The following is an 18,734-nucleotide window of genomic DNA, read 5'->3' as shown; positions in this document are numbered from 1 at the left end:
GCAACTTACACACTGAATACCTAAAGTGGTTTACTATGGCTCACTATGCCAGGAATGACAAATTGAAGAGGAATGGTGTTGCATTCATTGTCAAAAAGAATATATATAGATAAGTCATGAAGTACAACGCTGTGATCAGATAATATCCATGTTCCTACAGGGAAGCCCAGTTAATACCACTATTATTCAAATTTATGCACCAACCAATAAAGCCAGTGAGGATGAAGTACAAGAATCCTACAAACTTTTTTAATCTCAAATCGATCAAACATGCAATCAAGATGTACTGATCATTACTGGTGATAGGAATGCAAAAGTTAGGAGCAAGAGGAAGGTTCAGTAGTTGGAAAATATGGCCTTGGTGATAGAAATGATGCTGGAGAACTCATGATAGAATTCTGTAAAACCAATGATTTTTCCATTTCAAATACCTTCTTTAGACAGCTTAAGAGATGACTATACACATGGACCTCACCAGATGGAATATAGAAATCAAACTGACACATCTGCAGGAATAAACGATGGAACAGCTCCATATCATCAGTGAAAACAAGGCCAAGGCCAGATTATGGAGCAGATAATCAATTACTCATATGAAAATTCAAACAGAAGCTGAAGAAAATGAAAACAAGTACACAAGAGCCAAAATATGACCTTGAATATATCCCAGCTGAATTTAGAGATCATCTGAAGAACAGATTTGATACATTAAACACTAAAGAACAAAGATTAGAAGAGTTGTGGTATGACATCAAGAAGAGCATGCAAGTAGACAGCAAAATATCATTGAGAAGACAAGAATAAGGAAAACATCAAAATGGATGTCAGAAGAGACAACTGAAACTTGCTCATCACAGTAGAAAGGCAAAGCAAATGGAATAAATGAGGAGGTACAAGAGCTGGACAGAAAATTTCAAAGTCAGCTTGAGAAGATAAAGTCAAATATTACAACAAAATGTGCAAAGATCTGGAATCAGAAAACCAAAAAGGTAGAACACACTCAGCATTTCTCAAGCTGGGAGAACTGAAGAAAAAAACTCAAGCCTCGACTTTGGTTATTCAAAGACTCTCTGGGCAAATTATTGACTGATGCTGAAACCTCAAGAGAAGATGGAAGGAATACACAGAGTCACTGTACCAAAAGGAAATGACTGATGTTCAACCATTTCAAGAGGTAGCATATGATCAAGAGCCAATTATCCTGAAGGAGTCCAAGGTACATTGAAGGAATTGGCAAAGAAAAAGTCACCAGGAACTGATGGAATAAAAATTGAAATCTTTCAACAAAGTGAGGCAGCACTGGAAGCACTCACTCATTTCTGCCAAGAAATTTGGAAGACAGCTATCTGGCCGACTGATTGGAGAGATCCATATCTCTGTCCATTACAAAGAGAGGTGACCCAACGAAATGCAGAAATCACTGGTCAATCTCGTTGATATCCTATGCGAGTAAAGTTTTACTAAAGGTAATAAAGAAACGGTGTCAAGCATACAATGACAGGGAACTTCCAGAGGTTCAAGCCGGATTCCGAATAGGCCATGGAATGAGGGTTATCACTGCTGATGTCCAATGCATCTTGGCTGAAAGCAGAGAATATCAGAAAGATGTTTACCTGTGCTTTATTGACTACGCAAAGGCTTTCGATTGCATGGATCATGACAAACTATGGACAACTCTGTGAAGTATGAGTATTCTGGAACACTTAATTGTGCTCATGAGGAATCTGTACATGGACCAAGAGGCGGTTGTTTGAACATAACATGGGAACACTGAATGGTTTAAAATTAAGAAAGGTATTCTTTAAGGTTCTGTTCCTTCACCATTCTTATTCAACCTGTATGCTGAGCAAATAATATGAGAAGCTGGGTTCTATGAAGAAAAATGTGGCATCAGGGTTGGAGGAAGACTCGTTAACAACCTGCGATATACAGATGATACAATCTTGCTTGCTGAAAGTGAAGACAACTTGAAACATATACTGATGAAGATCAAAGAGCACAGCCTTCGGTATGGATTGCATCTCAACGTAAAGGAAACAAAAATCCTCATCACTGAACCAATAAACAACATTCTTATCAATGGAGAAAAGATTGAAGTTGTCAAGGACTTCATTCTTCTTGGATCAACTATCAACATTCGCGGAAGCAGCAGTCAAGAGATCAGACGATGTATTGCATTAGGCAAATCTGCTGCACAGGAACTTTTTAAAGTGTTGAAGAGCAAAGATGTCACCTTGAGGACTAAGTAGCGCCTGACCCAAGCCATGGTATTTTCAATAACCTCATAGGGATGCGAAAGCTGGTGAATAAGGAAGACTGTAGAAGAACTGATGCTTTTGAATTACGGTGTTGGAGGAGAATATTGAAAGTGCCATGGGCTGCCAAAAGAACCAATAAATCCATGTTGGAAGAAGTGCAGCCAGAGTGCTCCTTGGAGGCCAGGATGACCAAACTTCATCTCTTATACTTCGGACATATTGTCAGGAGGGAGCAGTCGCTGGAGATGGAGATCACGTTTGGTAGGTTTGAGGGTCAGAGAAAAAGAGGAAGACCCCCAACGAGATGGATTGGCCAAGTGGCAGCATTGATGGACTCAAGCGTGACAACAATGGTGAGGTTAGCCCAGGATCTGGCAGTGTTTCGTTCTGCTGTGCATAAGGTCGCTATGAGTGGGTACCGACTGGATGGCACCTAACAACAACCTGAAAGTGGTGGATATAAAGGCACAAAGTGGCTGGCTTATAAGTTTTCAAAAGGGAGTTTTGTTTCAGATTGTGCAGGGGAAAGTAGAATCCCCCCATTGAATAGTTTTCATCTTGTCTAGATGGGTCTGGTGAAATGATTCAATAGTGAGTAATTGATTATCATGACTAATTAATAGTCACAACTGTAAAGGTAGAAGTTGTGTAACAGAAACAGGGGAGTAGTTAAATCTTACATTCCAGGAATAGAGGACCATGAAGAGAGAGGAGTACGAGTGGAATGTTGGATCCTAACCAGAGAAACAGTGCCATCAGAGATGGAGGTGGAGATGATGGCATGCAGAGATTTAGCAGCTGAGGACTCTAGACTCATGGAGAGAGAAAGGCTATATGCTGGTGACCAGGAGGCTGGCTTACAGAATGTGACCTTTGGTTGTTTAAACATTTATATATTCCTGTGTGTTTTTGTATACATTAAAAAAACCAAAAACAAACACAGAGTGAATAGAAGCAAATACTGTTAACTGATAATGCATGGAGGGGATTGTATTCACTGCAATGAAACAAAATTCGATGTGCAAAAGACAGTACACTTGGTACCGTTGTAAGGAAAGTTAGTGGGCTAATAACTCTCAATTTCTTTCAGTTCATACCAGAGAACAACTCAAAACTATCACTGGAACAGGTAACATATTATAGGCTAATTCAAACTGAAAATGTCAACAGAATTATATCACTGTGATTAATTAAGATTTTCCATTTTTAAAATGTAACAACCTTGTCTGTTCAAAAAAGGTAAATAGATGCGTGTAGGAAAAGCACTGGACTGAAAGCTTGGTTTGAACCAAAAGGTTGGAGGTTCAAACTCACCAGCCACTCACTGGAAACCTTATACAGGGTTGCTATGAATCAGAAACTACTTGAGGGCACTTAACAAGAAATACATATCAATACAAATTTCCTGATGTAGTTACATAATTATTTGCATGGTTAAAAATAAATTATATTGGACACTATACCAACTTTTTCCACATATACAAAAGCAATTTATTGTAAAGGCATCACTAAACCATACAAATAACAGTTCAATGGGCCAGATTATTTAATCTATCTGTGCACCAATTTGAATTGTCAATTGAGGATCATGAATGTCTATTCACTTCAAGTTCTTTGTTGTTGTTCTACTCATGTGTTACAGAGCAGACTTGCTCTATCGGGTTTTCTTGGCTGTGATTTTACTGGAAGGAGATCATCAAGCCTTTCAAAATTAAACCAAACCCAATGCCATTGCATCTTTTGTGACTTAGAGCAACCCTATATAGGGTTTCTGAGATTGTAAACCTTTACAGGTACAGCTAGCCTCATCTTTCTCCCTTGGAGAAGCTGTTTTAACACCAGGACATATGTTGTTGTTGTTAAGTGTCCTCGAGTCGGTTCCGACCCATAGTAACCCTGAACAGGGTTTCCAAGGCTGCAATTCTTTACGGGAACAGAAAGCATCATCTTTCTGTGAAATGATAGCCTGTTCCCTGAGAGAGAAAGCAGAACAAAAATCTGTAAGATTAGAAAAACCAAGTTTGAACGCTAGGAGAAATCAAGGAAATAATGGAATTCAATGCTTTAGTTTCATATATGAATAAACTGAAACTTTATAAAACTAAAGCATCCTTCCTATTCAGGGCCACAAAAGCCAATTCCCTTCACTCTGTTTTAGGGCAGCATGGGTTACAGAAAAACTGGGTGGTGACAGTAATCTTGCTAAGAGAAAATGAGAGACATGAAATCAGAATACCCCTAAGCCATTCAAATACCCAGTATAATGAAGGCTTTTCTAGCACTGTGAGGTTGTTTATTCCTCTAGGAAAGAGCATGTGTAATTCTTTAAGCATGGGGAAAACCCCTTTCTACAGCTTACTCACAACTCCTAGAAATCCTTGCATAAAAAATCTCTACCTTCATCACACTGACTAGAATTTCATCACGGATTATTAGTTACCACCTAAACAGTTATGGCTCAGAGATTTTATTGGCTTGAAGCTTGAAATTTTTTAAACTGTACCTTTTTGTTGGTGTTCCTTTGTTACAGAGAAGGATATGTTTGGAGGTTAAGGGAGAAATGAGTACACAAGACTGTGATTTTATTTTTACCCTGATTTGAGGCTTCTACTGACAAATACTGAAGTAGAGTCCATAACTCTGTAACAGTACAGTTGCTCCTCAAGATCCACCAGAGAGTGGCTTCAGGATCTCTGTATCTGTGGATACTCAAGTACTTTATAAAAAAGGTCATAGTATTTACATGTAACCTGCACTCATCCTCCTGAAAAACTTTAAATCATTTACAGATTACTGATAAAGTCTAATGCAGTGTAAACAGTATTTTCAGCTCCCTCTTAGTCTTTGAGGGGTTACTTTGACCATTTAATTGCTTTGTAGGCGCCAATTCCCAGGATATTTTTGATGTGTAGCTGGTTGAATCCACAGATGCGGAACCTGAGGATATGGAGGGTAACTGTATACGTCATTTTACATGTTTTACTTATCATCATGGAAGCATTTTTGTTAGTAATTCCATTCTATAAATTTTAATATTGTATTCTATTAGTACATTTAAAACTGAAAAAATAATTTTTTCCAAATTTCACAATCTTAATACATGACCAAAGAACCACCTCAATTATCATGTCTTAGAAAAAATCCGCACATTTACACTGATTACAAAATCTGAGTATTACAAAGTAATTCTAACTCCTATAAGAAATCTAATATTTAAATAAATATAACCAGAAATAAATTTAAACTCTGAAAATTTTAGAAGGTGACGTTGTGTTTTTCACTTGAGAAATAATGCCACATTGGCATGTACTCCACAGTTCTTGTCTCCCTTCAAGGCTCCGTCTAGCTGTATCTGCGACCATGTGTCATAGTGAATGATAACTTAGCACACCATGAGGATTCAAAACAAAGATAAAAAACCAAGTAAACATTACACCAAAGACACAGAATAGTTACACCAAGGTTATTATATGACAATATTGCCCAACTCTGGACAGAAATCACCAATTTGGAAACAAAATGTTCCATCCTGAATGAGGCAGAATTTCGTATTTTTTCAACTCAAATTTGTAGCATTTCATTAACTCAGATAGTATCATAAAAATAAAGCAAAAATACAGCTTTATGTGTTTTTGGCACCAATGGTTCAAAATCTAATTTTGCATATTTAAACTTATTATATTTTAGCTTTCAATAGTCTTAAAGAAAAAAACTACACATTAAATAAGATTTTTAATGTTTTCAATGTAGTAATACATTTATTTATACAGGTCCTTATTAATCAATCTTCATCTTTGCATGTTATTTCATCAACAATCATCTCAGACACGCCTTTAACAAGACTGACTTAAAATATTACGACAGGAAACTAAGCCTTCAGGAGCATGTTTATTGTGTTTGAGATGATACATCAGGTGCTCTCTGAGCTACAAAGGGTAAAAGGAAATCCTCTCATTACAAACTGACAAAGGTAAAAGGTAAAACATTTTCACAACAGCATGTACCACATACTCAGAAATAGATCTGGGTTTAATACAAATGACATAATTCCTAGTCATCTACAGCTACTTTTATAACTTCATACAGATAATGAATTAGGCTAAAATGCACTATAATATTTGGTAGACTTCAGGACCAGTATCCTTAGTACATCACAAAATACATTTTGATATCCCAAAGAAGCAAGACTTGCAAGTAGGCGTTTTAAACATAACTAATCTACAGCTACAAAGTTCTACTCTTGATAGCATTTACCTTTTAGGGAGTCTCCCAGTCTCCAAAGGATAAAAGCAGAGAGTAGAATCAGTATAACATATACACAGAAGTCCGTATTGTAAAGGCTATAAAGATTTGCAGCACATGAGAAGATGCCTTCTGCTCCTTCACACTGCATACAAATTATGTGAATTATGTTGCGTATCTCTTGGTCCACTGTCTGGCTATCCTGTCATGCTCTGCTCTGTTGGTCAAATACTGAGTGGCTATGCTTCCAACCAGAGGATCCGCTGGAAAAACAGAAAGATGATTAAGATATGTGGTATATCTAGAGGTACAGTTTTAATATTTTTAAAAATACAAATGTTTAGCAAAATCATTTCTATTTTTTAATTACAAAAATTAGAACTGTCTCCATGCTAAAAAAATCAATGCTCAGTTAATAAATGTGTGTTTTCTAATAAAAATTTTATGAATTCAACAAACAAAATTTTTTTTTTTTAATTTTGGTATTTTACTCAACAATGGACACATGCTAAGTGATTAAATTTCTACCTTACGGATATTTTAAAATGTGATTTAAATTTTTAGATTTAAAAAAATTAACTTATTGTTATCAGGAATGAAATTTCATTCTATGCAGTAAAATTAATTAATCTAATCACTAACCACATTGCTATTTCATTTTAAGCAGAATTTGAACTAGAAGTTTTAGCTCTGAATTTCATTTACTTTTCAAGAAGTAATACCTGAAGTTTAGTAAACAATCGTTAAGTGCTGTCGAGTTGGTTTTGACCCACAGCAACCCTTGTACAGGGTTTCCAAGGAGCGGATGGTGAACTTGAACCGCAGAGTGTGCAGTTTAAACTGATTTTACAGTCCAGCACATTAACCCACAATGCCAAGACAGGACTAGCCAGTGAAAAATAATAGCAAACCCCCCCCCCCCCTTAACTCTACCGACTCAGAAATTTATCTTCCATGGCAAACCACCACTGTCCATTTCTTTCCCTGGATTTGAAGCAACAACTTTGTGGTTAGCAGTCCAGTGCTTATCCTTACTTTGCCACACCAAGACTCTTTCCAAAGATAATATACACATTCAAAGGCATCTAAGGAGTTCTGGTGTGGCACTGTGGGTTAATATCCTGGGTTACAAAATTCAGTTTATACTGTAAGGTCAACAGTTCAAGCTCACCAGCTGCTCCTCAGAAACCCTATAAAGGTTGCTATGGGTCGAAACTGACTCAACAGCACTGAACAGCAGCATAATAACATTGTCTTCGTCATATCCTCTCCCCCCACCCCCAAATCATATAAGCATATGTATTCTTTTTAATACCTATGTATCTTCTATTGATAGTCTCATTCAGGTTTTTCTAATCTTTTGCTTCTAAATAAATCAACCAACCAACCTATGTACCTATTCATGTCACATGCATACTTGTTGAGCCTAAAGTAACAGTGTTATAGCCTATGGTGATTCAGCTTTTGTTTTTCTTTCTTCTCTTAAAGTCAACTTCTTTAAAGATAGCCACAAAGCAAAACAGTATATATGAAATCCCAGGCTTAAACAGTACACCAGTTATATACCCATGTCAAAATCTGTAATGTGGCAATTAGGGGTTTTTCTAAATTAAAAAAAAAAAAAAAAAAAAATGTGAATTGATACAATCATAATCTAATCCAACTCTTTCATCAGTAATGATTTTTATATCTACTACTTATATATACATACACACACACACACACACACACACACACTTATGTATATTACATATATAATGATATTTCTGTAGTTATGTGCCATGGAGTCGGTTCCTACTCACAGCAACCCTATAGAAGGGTTTCCGAGGCTGTAAATCTTTACGGGAGCAGAAAGCCTCATCTGTCTCCCACGGAACAGCTGGTAGTTTCGAACTGCTGACCTTAAGGTTCGCAGCCTGATTCATAACCATTTCGCCTACCAGAGCTCCTTTATAATGAGAGACAACTGTAATTGATCATTAACCCAGAAAGTACTCACATTATTAAGTGCTTGCTTTAAATTAAATACATGGCAACACAGAACAGGTGAGAAAAAAAGGTACAAATGTCAGAGACACTGCTTTGCTTGTACAGCTAAATGATTTAGAAAATAGACTAATGATGGAAGAAAATAATTGGAGAGTAGTGTGCCAACAGCAAACTATAAGGAGTTTCGAGAGACTTTTGGTCTACTCTAAATGAAATTATATTAATAATTTCATTGAAAAACTTAATACATTGCTCTTCTACCAATAGCATTTAGTTCTCATTCTATGTTTAAGTTGAGCAAAAGCATACAACTACTTCTCACTTGTCAACTACATTTCACGTATAAAACAATTATCTAACTATCTACTATCTAACTATTTAGTGTATTAACAATGTAGGTAACAAATATCAGAGTGCAAGGTGAGAGTAACAATGGGTGTGATGGTTAAGGTTAAGTTTCAGCTTGGCTGGGCCATGATTTTCAGAGGTTAGGCAGTTACATAATAATACAATTTTTCAGTTAAGTAGTAATGACAAAGTCACCCTCCATTTTAACATAAAACCAATTTGTATATTAAGGACCTGGTCTATAGAAATAAAGCATGTTGGTAAGTGAGGAGTGGGTGTAGACTGGTTTGGGTAACCTCATTACATGCATTAATAAACATTTGCTTACCAGGATTGCAATCTGTCAAAAGTGAACAAATAGACAGCAAAACCTTTGAAATAGTCAAAGCAGGACTCCAGTTATCTTTAAGGATGTCCAGACAGATGACTCCCTGACTGTTGATATTGCAGTGATAAATTCTGGTGCGGAAAGTAACCTAAGGGTAGTCATATTAAAAAACAAAAAGAAAACCAATGCTTTATTTACAACTAACTCTCATCAATATAAACAACAGAATACATCATTAATAATACTAAATAGCACATCATTTAACTAAAAATTTTTCTTAATGTTTAAGTAATAAAAGAAGTAAATGTTTTTAACATTTTGTTTTGTTTCAACCCAGCATAGAGAGCTATATTGATATTAAACCACAGTGAGTGGTTAATTTCATTTGTTTAACCTAATATGAATGATATTGTTAAGTATATATGCCACCACTCATCTGTCAGTTTGTGATACATGGTGGTTTGTGTGTTGCTCTAATGCTAAAAGCTATGCCACCAGTATTTTAAATATCAGCAGGGTCACCCATGGTGGACAGGTTTCAGCAGAGTCTCCAGAGTAAGACCGACCAGGAAGGAGAGGTGGAACACTTCTGAAGGGTTAGCCACTGAAAAATGTGTAAATTGCAGGACAACATTGTTTGATATACTGCCAGAAGATACAAGGCATTCAAAATATGACTAGGAAGAGCTACTTGATCAAAGCAGAATTGACCTTAATGACATGGGTGGGACAAAGCTCTCGGGACCTTCATTTGCTGATGGGGCACAACTCAAAATGATACGAAAAGCTGCAAACATCCATTAATAACTGGAACATCATACATAACATACAAAGTATGAATATATAGGAAAACTGGAAGTAGTCAAAATTAAATCAAAGACCTAGGCTTCAATGAGCTGAAATGGTCTGGTATTGACCATTTGGAATGCCAACAATCACATGGTTTACTATGCCAGGATGACAAATTGAAAAGGAATGGTGTACATTCATCATCAAAAAGATTTCACAATTATCTTGAAGTACAATGCTGTCTGTGATAGAATATTATTACTGTTCATATGTCTACAAGGGACGCCACTACTATTCAAATTTAGCCACCAACCACTAAAGCCAATGAAGATGAAATTGATCAAACACTGATCATTCATTACTGGTGACTGGAATACAAAAGCTAGAAACAAAGAGTAAGAATCAGTAGTTGGAAAACATAAACTTGATGACAGAAATGATGCTGGAGGATACCATAATAGAATTCTGAAAGACCAATAACTTATTCATTGTAAATTTCTTTTTTCAACATTTTCAACATAAAAGACAACTCTACATATCTGGACATCACCAGATGGAATACACAGGAATCAAATTGACTACATCTGTGGGAAGAGACGAAGGAGAAGCTCTGTATTAGCCAAAACAAGGCAAGGGAAGACTGTGAAACAGATAATCAATTGCTCATATGGAAATTCAGGCTGAAGTTGAAGAAAATTAAAACAAGCGACACGAACCAAAATATGATAGAGTATAACCCACCTGAATTTAGAGACCATCTCAAGAACAGATTTGATTTGATGCATTAGACACTAATGACTAAAGATCAGAATAGTCGTGGGATGACATCAAGAACATCATACATAAAGAAAGCAAAAGGTAATTAAGACAAGAAAAGAAAACCAAAATGGGTATCAGAAGAAACTCTGAAACTTGCTCATAAACACTGAAAAGCTAAAGTGACTTAAGAAATGATGAAGTCTAAAAACAGAACCAAAATTTCCAAAGGGTAACTCAAAAGGACAAAGTATTTTAGTGAAATGTGGAGTTAGAAAAAAAAAAAAAAAGGGAAGAACAAATTAAGCATTTCTCAAGCTGCAAAGAACTGAAGAGAAAATTCAAGCTTTGACTTGCAATGTTGAATACTATGAGAAAAATACTAAACAGTATGTTGTTGTTGTTGTTGTTGTTGTTAGGTGCCATTAAGTCGGTACTGACTCATAGCGACCCTGTGCACAACAGAACGAAACACTGCCTAGTCCTGGCCCAACCTCACAATTGTTACCATGCTTGAGCCCATTGTATATAGGAAGCATCAAAAGAAGATGGATGGAATACAGAGTCACTGTACTGAATAGAACTGGACTGTGTTCAACCATTCCAAGAGGTAGTATATGATCAAAAACCAGTGATATTGAAGGAATACAAATTAGAATGTTTCAACTAACTGATGCAGTGCTGGAGGCGCTCACTCACCTATGCCAAAAAATTTGGAGGATAGTTAACTGGCCAATTGACTGAAGAGATACATCTTTGTGACCATTTCAAAGAAAGGTGAACCAAAGGAATGCAGAAATCATTGAGCAATATCATTATCACATGAAAGTAAAATTTTGCTGAAGATAATTCACGATGGTTGCAGCACTACATCAACATGGAGGTGCCAGAAATTCAAGTTGATTCAGAAGAAAATGAAGAATAAGAGGTATCACTGCACATGTCAAAAGGATCTTCCCTGAAAGAGAATACCAGAAAGATGCTTACTTGTGCTTTATTGACTGTGCAAAGCCATTTAACTGTGAGGATCATAACAAACTATGGAAAACATTGTGAAGAAAGGATTTTCCAGAAGACTCGATGGTGTTTGTGAGGAACCTATATATAGAAAGAGGCGGTCGTTTTAACAGACAAGAGGATATTAATCATTTAAAATAAGGAAAGGAAAGATTTGTGCCAGGGTTATATCCTTTCACCATTATTTATTGAATCTGTATGTTGAGCAAATAATCTGAGATCGTGGCGTGGCATTAGACCTGGAGGAAGATTCATCAACAACCTGAAATATGCAAATGACACTACCTTGTTGGAAGAGATGCGGACTGAAAAACTTTAATAATGAATGATAAAGATCATAGACTTCAGCCTTCAGTATGCACTGGACTTCAATGTAAAGAAAACAAAAATCCTCACAACTAGACCAACAGATAACATTGTAATAAATGGGGAAAAGAATGAAGTTGTCAAAGACTTCATTTTCCTTGTATCCAAAAATCAACGCCATGAAAGCACCAGTCAAGAAATCAAAGACATATTACATTAAGCTCATCTACTACTGCTATGACCTCTTTAAACTGCTCAAGAGCAAAGATGTCACTTTGAGGACTAAGGTATGCCCTACCCTAAAAGCCTCATATGCATGTGAAAGCTGGACAATGAATAATAAAAACCATAGAAGAATCAATGCATTTGAGTTATGGTGCTGGTGAAGGATATTAAGAGTACCATGTATTGCCAGAACAACAAACAAATTTATATTGGAGGATGTACAGCCAGAAAGCAGTTAGAAGCCAGGATAGTGATACTTTGTCTGTCATACTTTGGACATGTTGTCAGGAAGGTCCAGTGCTTGATAAAGACAAAAATCAGCAAAAAAAAAAAAATAGGGAGGATCACAATGAGATGGAACATCAGATTAGCAGCATCACTTCAATTCATAAACTACTCACGAGTAACAATTGTGAAGATGGCACAGGAACAGGCAGTCTATCCTTTTATTGTAAATATGGTCACTATGAGTCAGAACTGACTCAGTGGCACCTAACAATAACACGTATGTATGCATATGCAAGTGTACAAACATAAACACACATATACCTGAATATACAAGACACAAAGTGAGGGAGAACAGAAATGTTTGGGGGACAAAGATTTTAAAAAGGAAAAGAAGATTAATTCTTAAAAACCAAAACACAAATGAATGTTACATTAGTTGCTTAGTAGAAAATGCTAGCACCCACTCAGCTATTTCTTATCATATGTGAGAAAATACTGAAGAAGGAGTCAGAGGATAGTTATTGAACTCATCAGTACTACCTGCATTTTTATTTCTCAGCTTTCCAGTGTCACACAGCTAGTTCACTGTCTTGTTAAACTAAGACAGTAAAAGAAAATAACGAAGATGTTTAGCAAGTGGTTAAAGAAAACAAATATATCCCTGAAATGTACAAGAGAAATCAAAGGAATAAATACTGAGTAAAGAGTCTGAAACCACCACAAACACTTATTATACTAACTGGGTAGGTAATCAGTGAATTAGAGTTGCAAAGAAACAAAGGCACAGTTAATGATCTCTTGGAACAAGCACTGTAATGTAGTCTCCAAAATGAAGTCTGGAAAGAAAATACTAAACTCTCAAAAGTGTACAGTTTGTTTTGGGTGAGGGATTACATGATTTTTTAAAATGTAGAGACTTCTGGTCTAGTAGAAGAAAAAAGGGTAAGAGTCTTCAGAACTGCTCTGTCCAGGGTGGTAAGTAAAATTGTGATGGACTAAAAGTGTAAAAGATATACCACATTCTAAAAGCTTAGCACTAAAACCAGAATGGAAAATATGTCATTAATGTTTCTATATTGATTACATGTTGAAATGGCAATATTTTAGCGGTATTAGGTTAGATATGTTATTAAAAATTAATTTTACCAATTTCTTTTACCTTTTATTAAGGTAGCCAGAAAATTCAAATATACATGTGGTAAATCATATTATAGTTCTGTTAGTGCTGCTCTGGAATATAGGAATAAAATATGTCCAGATAATTGACAATATGTCCAGATAATTGACAACTGCTACTTAACAGGCATAAAGGAGTATTGTTGTTGTTAGGTGCCATCAAGTCAGCTTGGACTCATAGCGACCAGGTGCACAACAGAATGAAATACTACCTGACCGTGCCCCAGCCTCACAACTGCTACAATTAAGTAATTTAGGAATACAAAATAGTTAACTTTGAAACCTTTCAGCTATTAACACAATTAACAATCAGAATAGTATCCATGAACAGACGAGAATTCAATTATTCTTCAAAAGTTTGACAGTTCATCCGAACTTCAGAGTACTGTACAGAATATTATGCCCAACATCATAATACAAATCTTGTTTTTCACTTGTCCAACTGCAGATCTCAACACTTAATAATATTACATAAGACATCTTAGTAAAAAGATTGTTCAATACAGATTCGAAAATTAAAATAGAGATTTCAGCAAAAATATTCAACATACTAAATTTATAGATAACAATTGTATTTAATAAAATGATTATAATAAATAAAGAACCAGATTCTGAAACCCTTTAAATACTAGTCAATTTCTACTGAAATGTGCTAAAACAGGTGTCTTTTCCTTCAGTAATTTCCCCTTCACATTAAGTAATTTTGTACAAAATACTCTGCGAAATCTTCAACATGATAAAACTATTTCCAATCTTAAAAAACAAGACATGAGCATACAAATTTCACTATTACTAGCTATAGTTTACTTTTTTCTGTAAGAAACTTGACTTTTGAAAGAGAGAAATTAGTGGTACCAGTATAACAAGTAATGCATCATTTTTAATGTGAATACAATTAGTGGTGATATTAACACAAAAGTTGTATCTCTTTCTTTAATTTGGCAACACAATATTTGCAGACCTGGGAACAGTAAATGAGATCACTATTTAAGTATCCACAATTCTGATAAGATCTTGTAGTGTTGTTTTTTGCTAAGTGATTTCAAGTTGGTTTCAACTCACAGCAAACACATACAGGATTTCCAAGGAGCGGACGGTCCAGTGCATTAATCTACAACACCACAGCAGAACTCTGGATCACATGGTAATAAGCATTCTCAAAAAATCACAGTAAAAACACTTGAGGGTAGCATACCTTTGTATCGGCAATCTGAGGTACACACCACAAAGTGAAACTGTTACTTTGTTATGTTTTCTTAAAAAAAAATAAGCTCTAAGCAGGAATACAAACATACGTACACATATATACACACATATATATATAAAACATTTAAAAGTCTATGTATATAAAGCATTTAAAATTCTCTGTATGTACAAACAGACAGACACACACAAAGTAGCATTAGGTTGCTATACAGATTTTAAATAGTACTGTTAAGTGCTATTCAGTCAGTTACGACCCATAGCAACCCTGTATAGGGTTTCCGAGAAATGGCTGCTGAGCTTGAACCGCCATTCAAACCAACTTTTCAGTCCAGTGCAAGTATAATAAATATAACTATATTGAAAAGATAAAAATTTAATCATAATTTCATAACTAAGGGTTTATTACTCAATTGTACACTTTTCCGTGGCATGTCAGAATTCTCTGTAATAATGATGCTCAGGATTAATTCTGGCAAATCTTACCTGTCGGTACCACCATTTTAGAATGGGAAATAGAAGACATTCAGTAACTAATATGGTTAAGCACTGCAAAATGATTACCAGTCATTCCAAGGCCCTTCTCGTTCTCCATCAAATTCACACTTCAAAGGAACAAGACAACAAGAAAGCAGCAGTTGCTCAGTCACCCTTAATTCCCATTACTACACTTTACCGACTGAGAGCACAGAATGAGTATACTAATTACTATTAGTGTTCTTCCTCCATGTTATGTTTTCTACTTCTCTGTCTATAAAGATGAACCATTTAGCTGAAAATTCAACTTACTTAACCTTTAATTTCTGCAAGCTGCTACATACCCCAATATTTAAGGGAAGTTTATAGGTTATGTTTTCTCATTGTGATAAAAAGTCCAATATTAATTTGCTTTATTAACATGCAAGGTAATATATAGTTTTATTTGGAATCAACAATTAAGCGATTATTCTGTTAATTTGAGCTCTCTGTAAAAGGCAGAGACCAATTACTTTCAGTTTTTAAATTATTGGTTATTTAAGAGTCTTCCTATCAATCTATGAAAAACATAAAATAAAAATCACATCAATAATTAACCACTGCAATAAACTAATTTTAGGGGAGAAGGATAAATATAAACTAATGTACTTCTAGAGTCTTACCTTTGGTGGCTTAAATGGATAATCTGATGAAAATGTGATATCCAGAAAAAACACACCACCTTCATATACAGAACCTGGTGGACCAAGTATAGTTGATCTCCATTCATATATGTTGTCTCCTTTAGGCCCAGCACTATTTAAAAGAAATTAAAAATCAATGTGTACATCTATAAGCAATACATATTAGTTTCTTTAATTCAATTAAGTATTAAAGCCATATTAGCAACTTGAGGCAATAAGAGAAACATACATGTGTACTCATTTTTATATTAACTTCTCATGTTAATACTTTAAACTTACAGTAATAAATTACAACACCTGTATACAACTTGTCTAGAAACGTGTTAGTATTCTGCTCCATTTACTTCATCACTTGTCTTTCTCCTTACACATACATACACTTGTTTTTCTAAGCCATTTGAGAGTAAGCTGAATCCTTTATGGTTCATTCTCCACAAATATTTCAATGTGAATGTCTTCAAAATAACTCACCTATATAACCAGAGCAAAGTGGTGAATTTTGGTAAATTAATGTCAAAACAAATACTTAAATCTACAACCTGCATTAAAGTTTTGTTAATCAAGCCAGTAATTTTTCTGTAGATGATTCAGTCTGTGGATTATGCATTCACTATGTATTTAGTCTCATCTAATAGGGAGTTCTCTTTGGTGGTGGTTATGTGCCGTGGAGTCGGTTCAGACTCACAGCAACCCTGTACAGGGTTTCCGAGGCTACAAATCTTTACAGGAGCAGAAAGCCTCATCTTTCTCCTGCGGAACAGCTGGTAGTTTCGAACTGGTGACCTTGAGGTTAGCAGCCCAATTTGTAACCACTATGCTCCAGAGCTCTGACTATTGTAACACTGCATTTTTGAAGAATGAATTTCTTTTATTATTTTTTTTAGATGAATGTTCATAATTTTGAGCTTGTCTGATATTTCCTCATGATTGGATTCAAGTAATGTATTCCTGACCAAAAGAGGACATAAATGATATTGTCTTTCTCAGGGTATCATATCAGAAGGCACACGGAATCCATATATTTCTCATTGATGATGTTCATTTTGATGACCTACAACAGGTGCTCCTTTATTTCTCTATTCTTTAGTTACTATTTTAACCTTGTTGTTGTTGTTGTTATGTGCCGTGGAGTCAGTTCTGACTCAAAGTGACCCTGTACAGGGTTTCGAGGCTGTACTATTTTAACTTAGAAGTCAATAATTATAATTAACCTGTGGGCAGATAACTGATGAACATGCAAATATCCTGCTACTCACCGAAGTTTCTTCCCTGTATTTAGTCTATACTTGTGATGCTAATGTTTACTATGATATGATGGTGGCAAAATTATGGTTTTCCAGTTCAAATACTCTCTCCACTTTGATTAGCTGGCCCTCAAGCCCTCTCTTTTCCTGCACCTATGTATGTATATGTTTATATATGTATTATTATCAATGTCTCCAGGATTCACATTATTTTCCAGTGCTTTATAATTACTGCTCTTAATTATTTTGAGGCTCAAATTATATCACATTTGGCTAAGGGGAGAGCCTCTTAATAATGTCTCTTACATCCAGATGACATGTTGCCATTGTTTTATTTATTTATTTACTTACTTATTTATTTATTTATTGCACACTTTCTTACTTTCAGGCATAACAAGATGTTCCAGGCTCTAAGCCAGGGCATCAATCATTTCTCTAAGGAGCGCTAGTTCCTTTTAGTGAAGAAAAACCAAGATCTGAGTGCTAGATGCAGCCAAGTCTTTTTTAATTATATTTTATTTTATATTTTAATAGTTATATTTTAATGTATTATACTCAACATATCATTTAATTAAAAAATATATAAACAATACAGATCAAATAAAATTTAATTTTTAATTATTTGTTGATAAGGCAATAGTAACTTTCTGTAAGCATACCTTCCATTTTTTCCTAACCTTTAAATCATAAATTATTTTAACTTTCTGAACATATGTCTGTATAAAAACTTTCGTCTTTTAAAGTTGTTACTGTTAAGTACCACTGAATTGATTCCAACTGATAGCAACCCTGTAGCAGTTGGTGGTGCTTATCCTACAATGCCACAAAACTCCATTTTGTATTAGCCATTTAGAAAGCTGCATTTCTGTTTAAAATAACTGTAAACCAGTATTCATAACCCAACCATATTAATTATGATTGAACATTCATGAATAGTTTAAATGATTTATCTGCATCTTATTAAATCTCTAAATGTGAACTGCAAAATTTCAAATAACTACTGCTGTCAATAATTAAATAAGTGCTCTGAAAAATAATGTGGAAGGTGTATAAATTGGTTGGTTGATTGTGTGTTGTGGACTAGTTCCAAACTCATAAAGACAATAGGGTTTCTGAGACAACAGTCTTTACAGGAACAGAAAGCCTCATCGTTCTCCATGGAGAGACTGGTAGATTTCAACTACTGACCTTGTGATAAGTAAGTAGCCCAGTTCATAATCCACTATACTACTAGGGCTCTTTCAGTAAAAACTGATAGTATCATACATCAAAATCAATTCTATAGCACTGAACAACAGCAACAACAAATTTTGTATATAGCTCTGCCTTTTATTATCTGTTTTTTAAAGTTTTTTTTTGTTGTTGTTGTTGTTGTTGTTTTACAATACCCTCTAAAACAATTTTATTATACTATTAGTGTGGCACTGTGGGTTAAAGTGCCAGACTGCAAAGCCATTTGAACTGC

At 35.2% G+C, this 18,734-nt stretch overlaps 1 protein-coding gene across 2 annotated transcripts in view; it reads right to left on the bottom strand.

Annotated features, from left to right (window-relative positions):
* Positions 1 to 6,130: 6,130 nt before the first annotated feature.
* LOC102824589 (ubiquitin-conjugating enzyme E2 E3-like) overlaps positions 6,131 to 18,734 on the bottom strand; it is a 119,026-nt gene continuing 106,422 nt past the window's right edge. For both annotated transcript variants that reach the window (XM_006864008.1, XM_006864007.1), the window contains exons 4-6: positions 16,005 to 16,137; positions 9,166 to 9,313; positions 6,131 to 6,763 (exon numbers count right to left, since the gene is read on the bottom strand). In XM_006864008.1, coding sequence (XP_006864070.1) covers positions 6,666 to 6,763; positions 9,166 to 9,313; positions 16,005 to 16,137 — 379 coding nt within the window. In that variant the 3' untranslated portion in view covers positions 6,131 to 6,665. The remainder of the gene's footprint in view (positions 6,764 to 9,165; positions 9,314 to 16,004; positions 16,138 to 18,734) is intronic.

The sequence above is a fragment of the Chrysochloris asiatica genome, unplaced genomic scaffold, assembly GCF_000296735.1.
Source record: "Chrysochloris asiatica unplaced genomic scaffold, ChrAsi1.0 scaffold00059, whole genome shotgun sequence".
Taxonomy (NCBI): domain Eukaryota; kingdom Metazoa; phylum Chordata; class Mammalia; order Afrosoricida; family Chrysochloridae; genus Chrysochloris; species Chrysochloris asiatica.
This window is presented reverse-complemented; position numbering and strand designations above follow the sequence as displayed.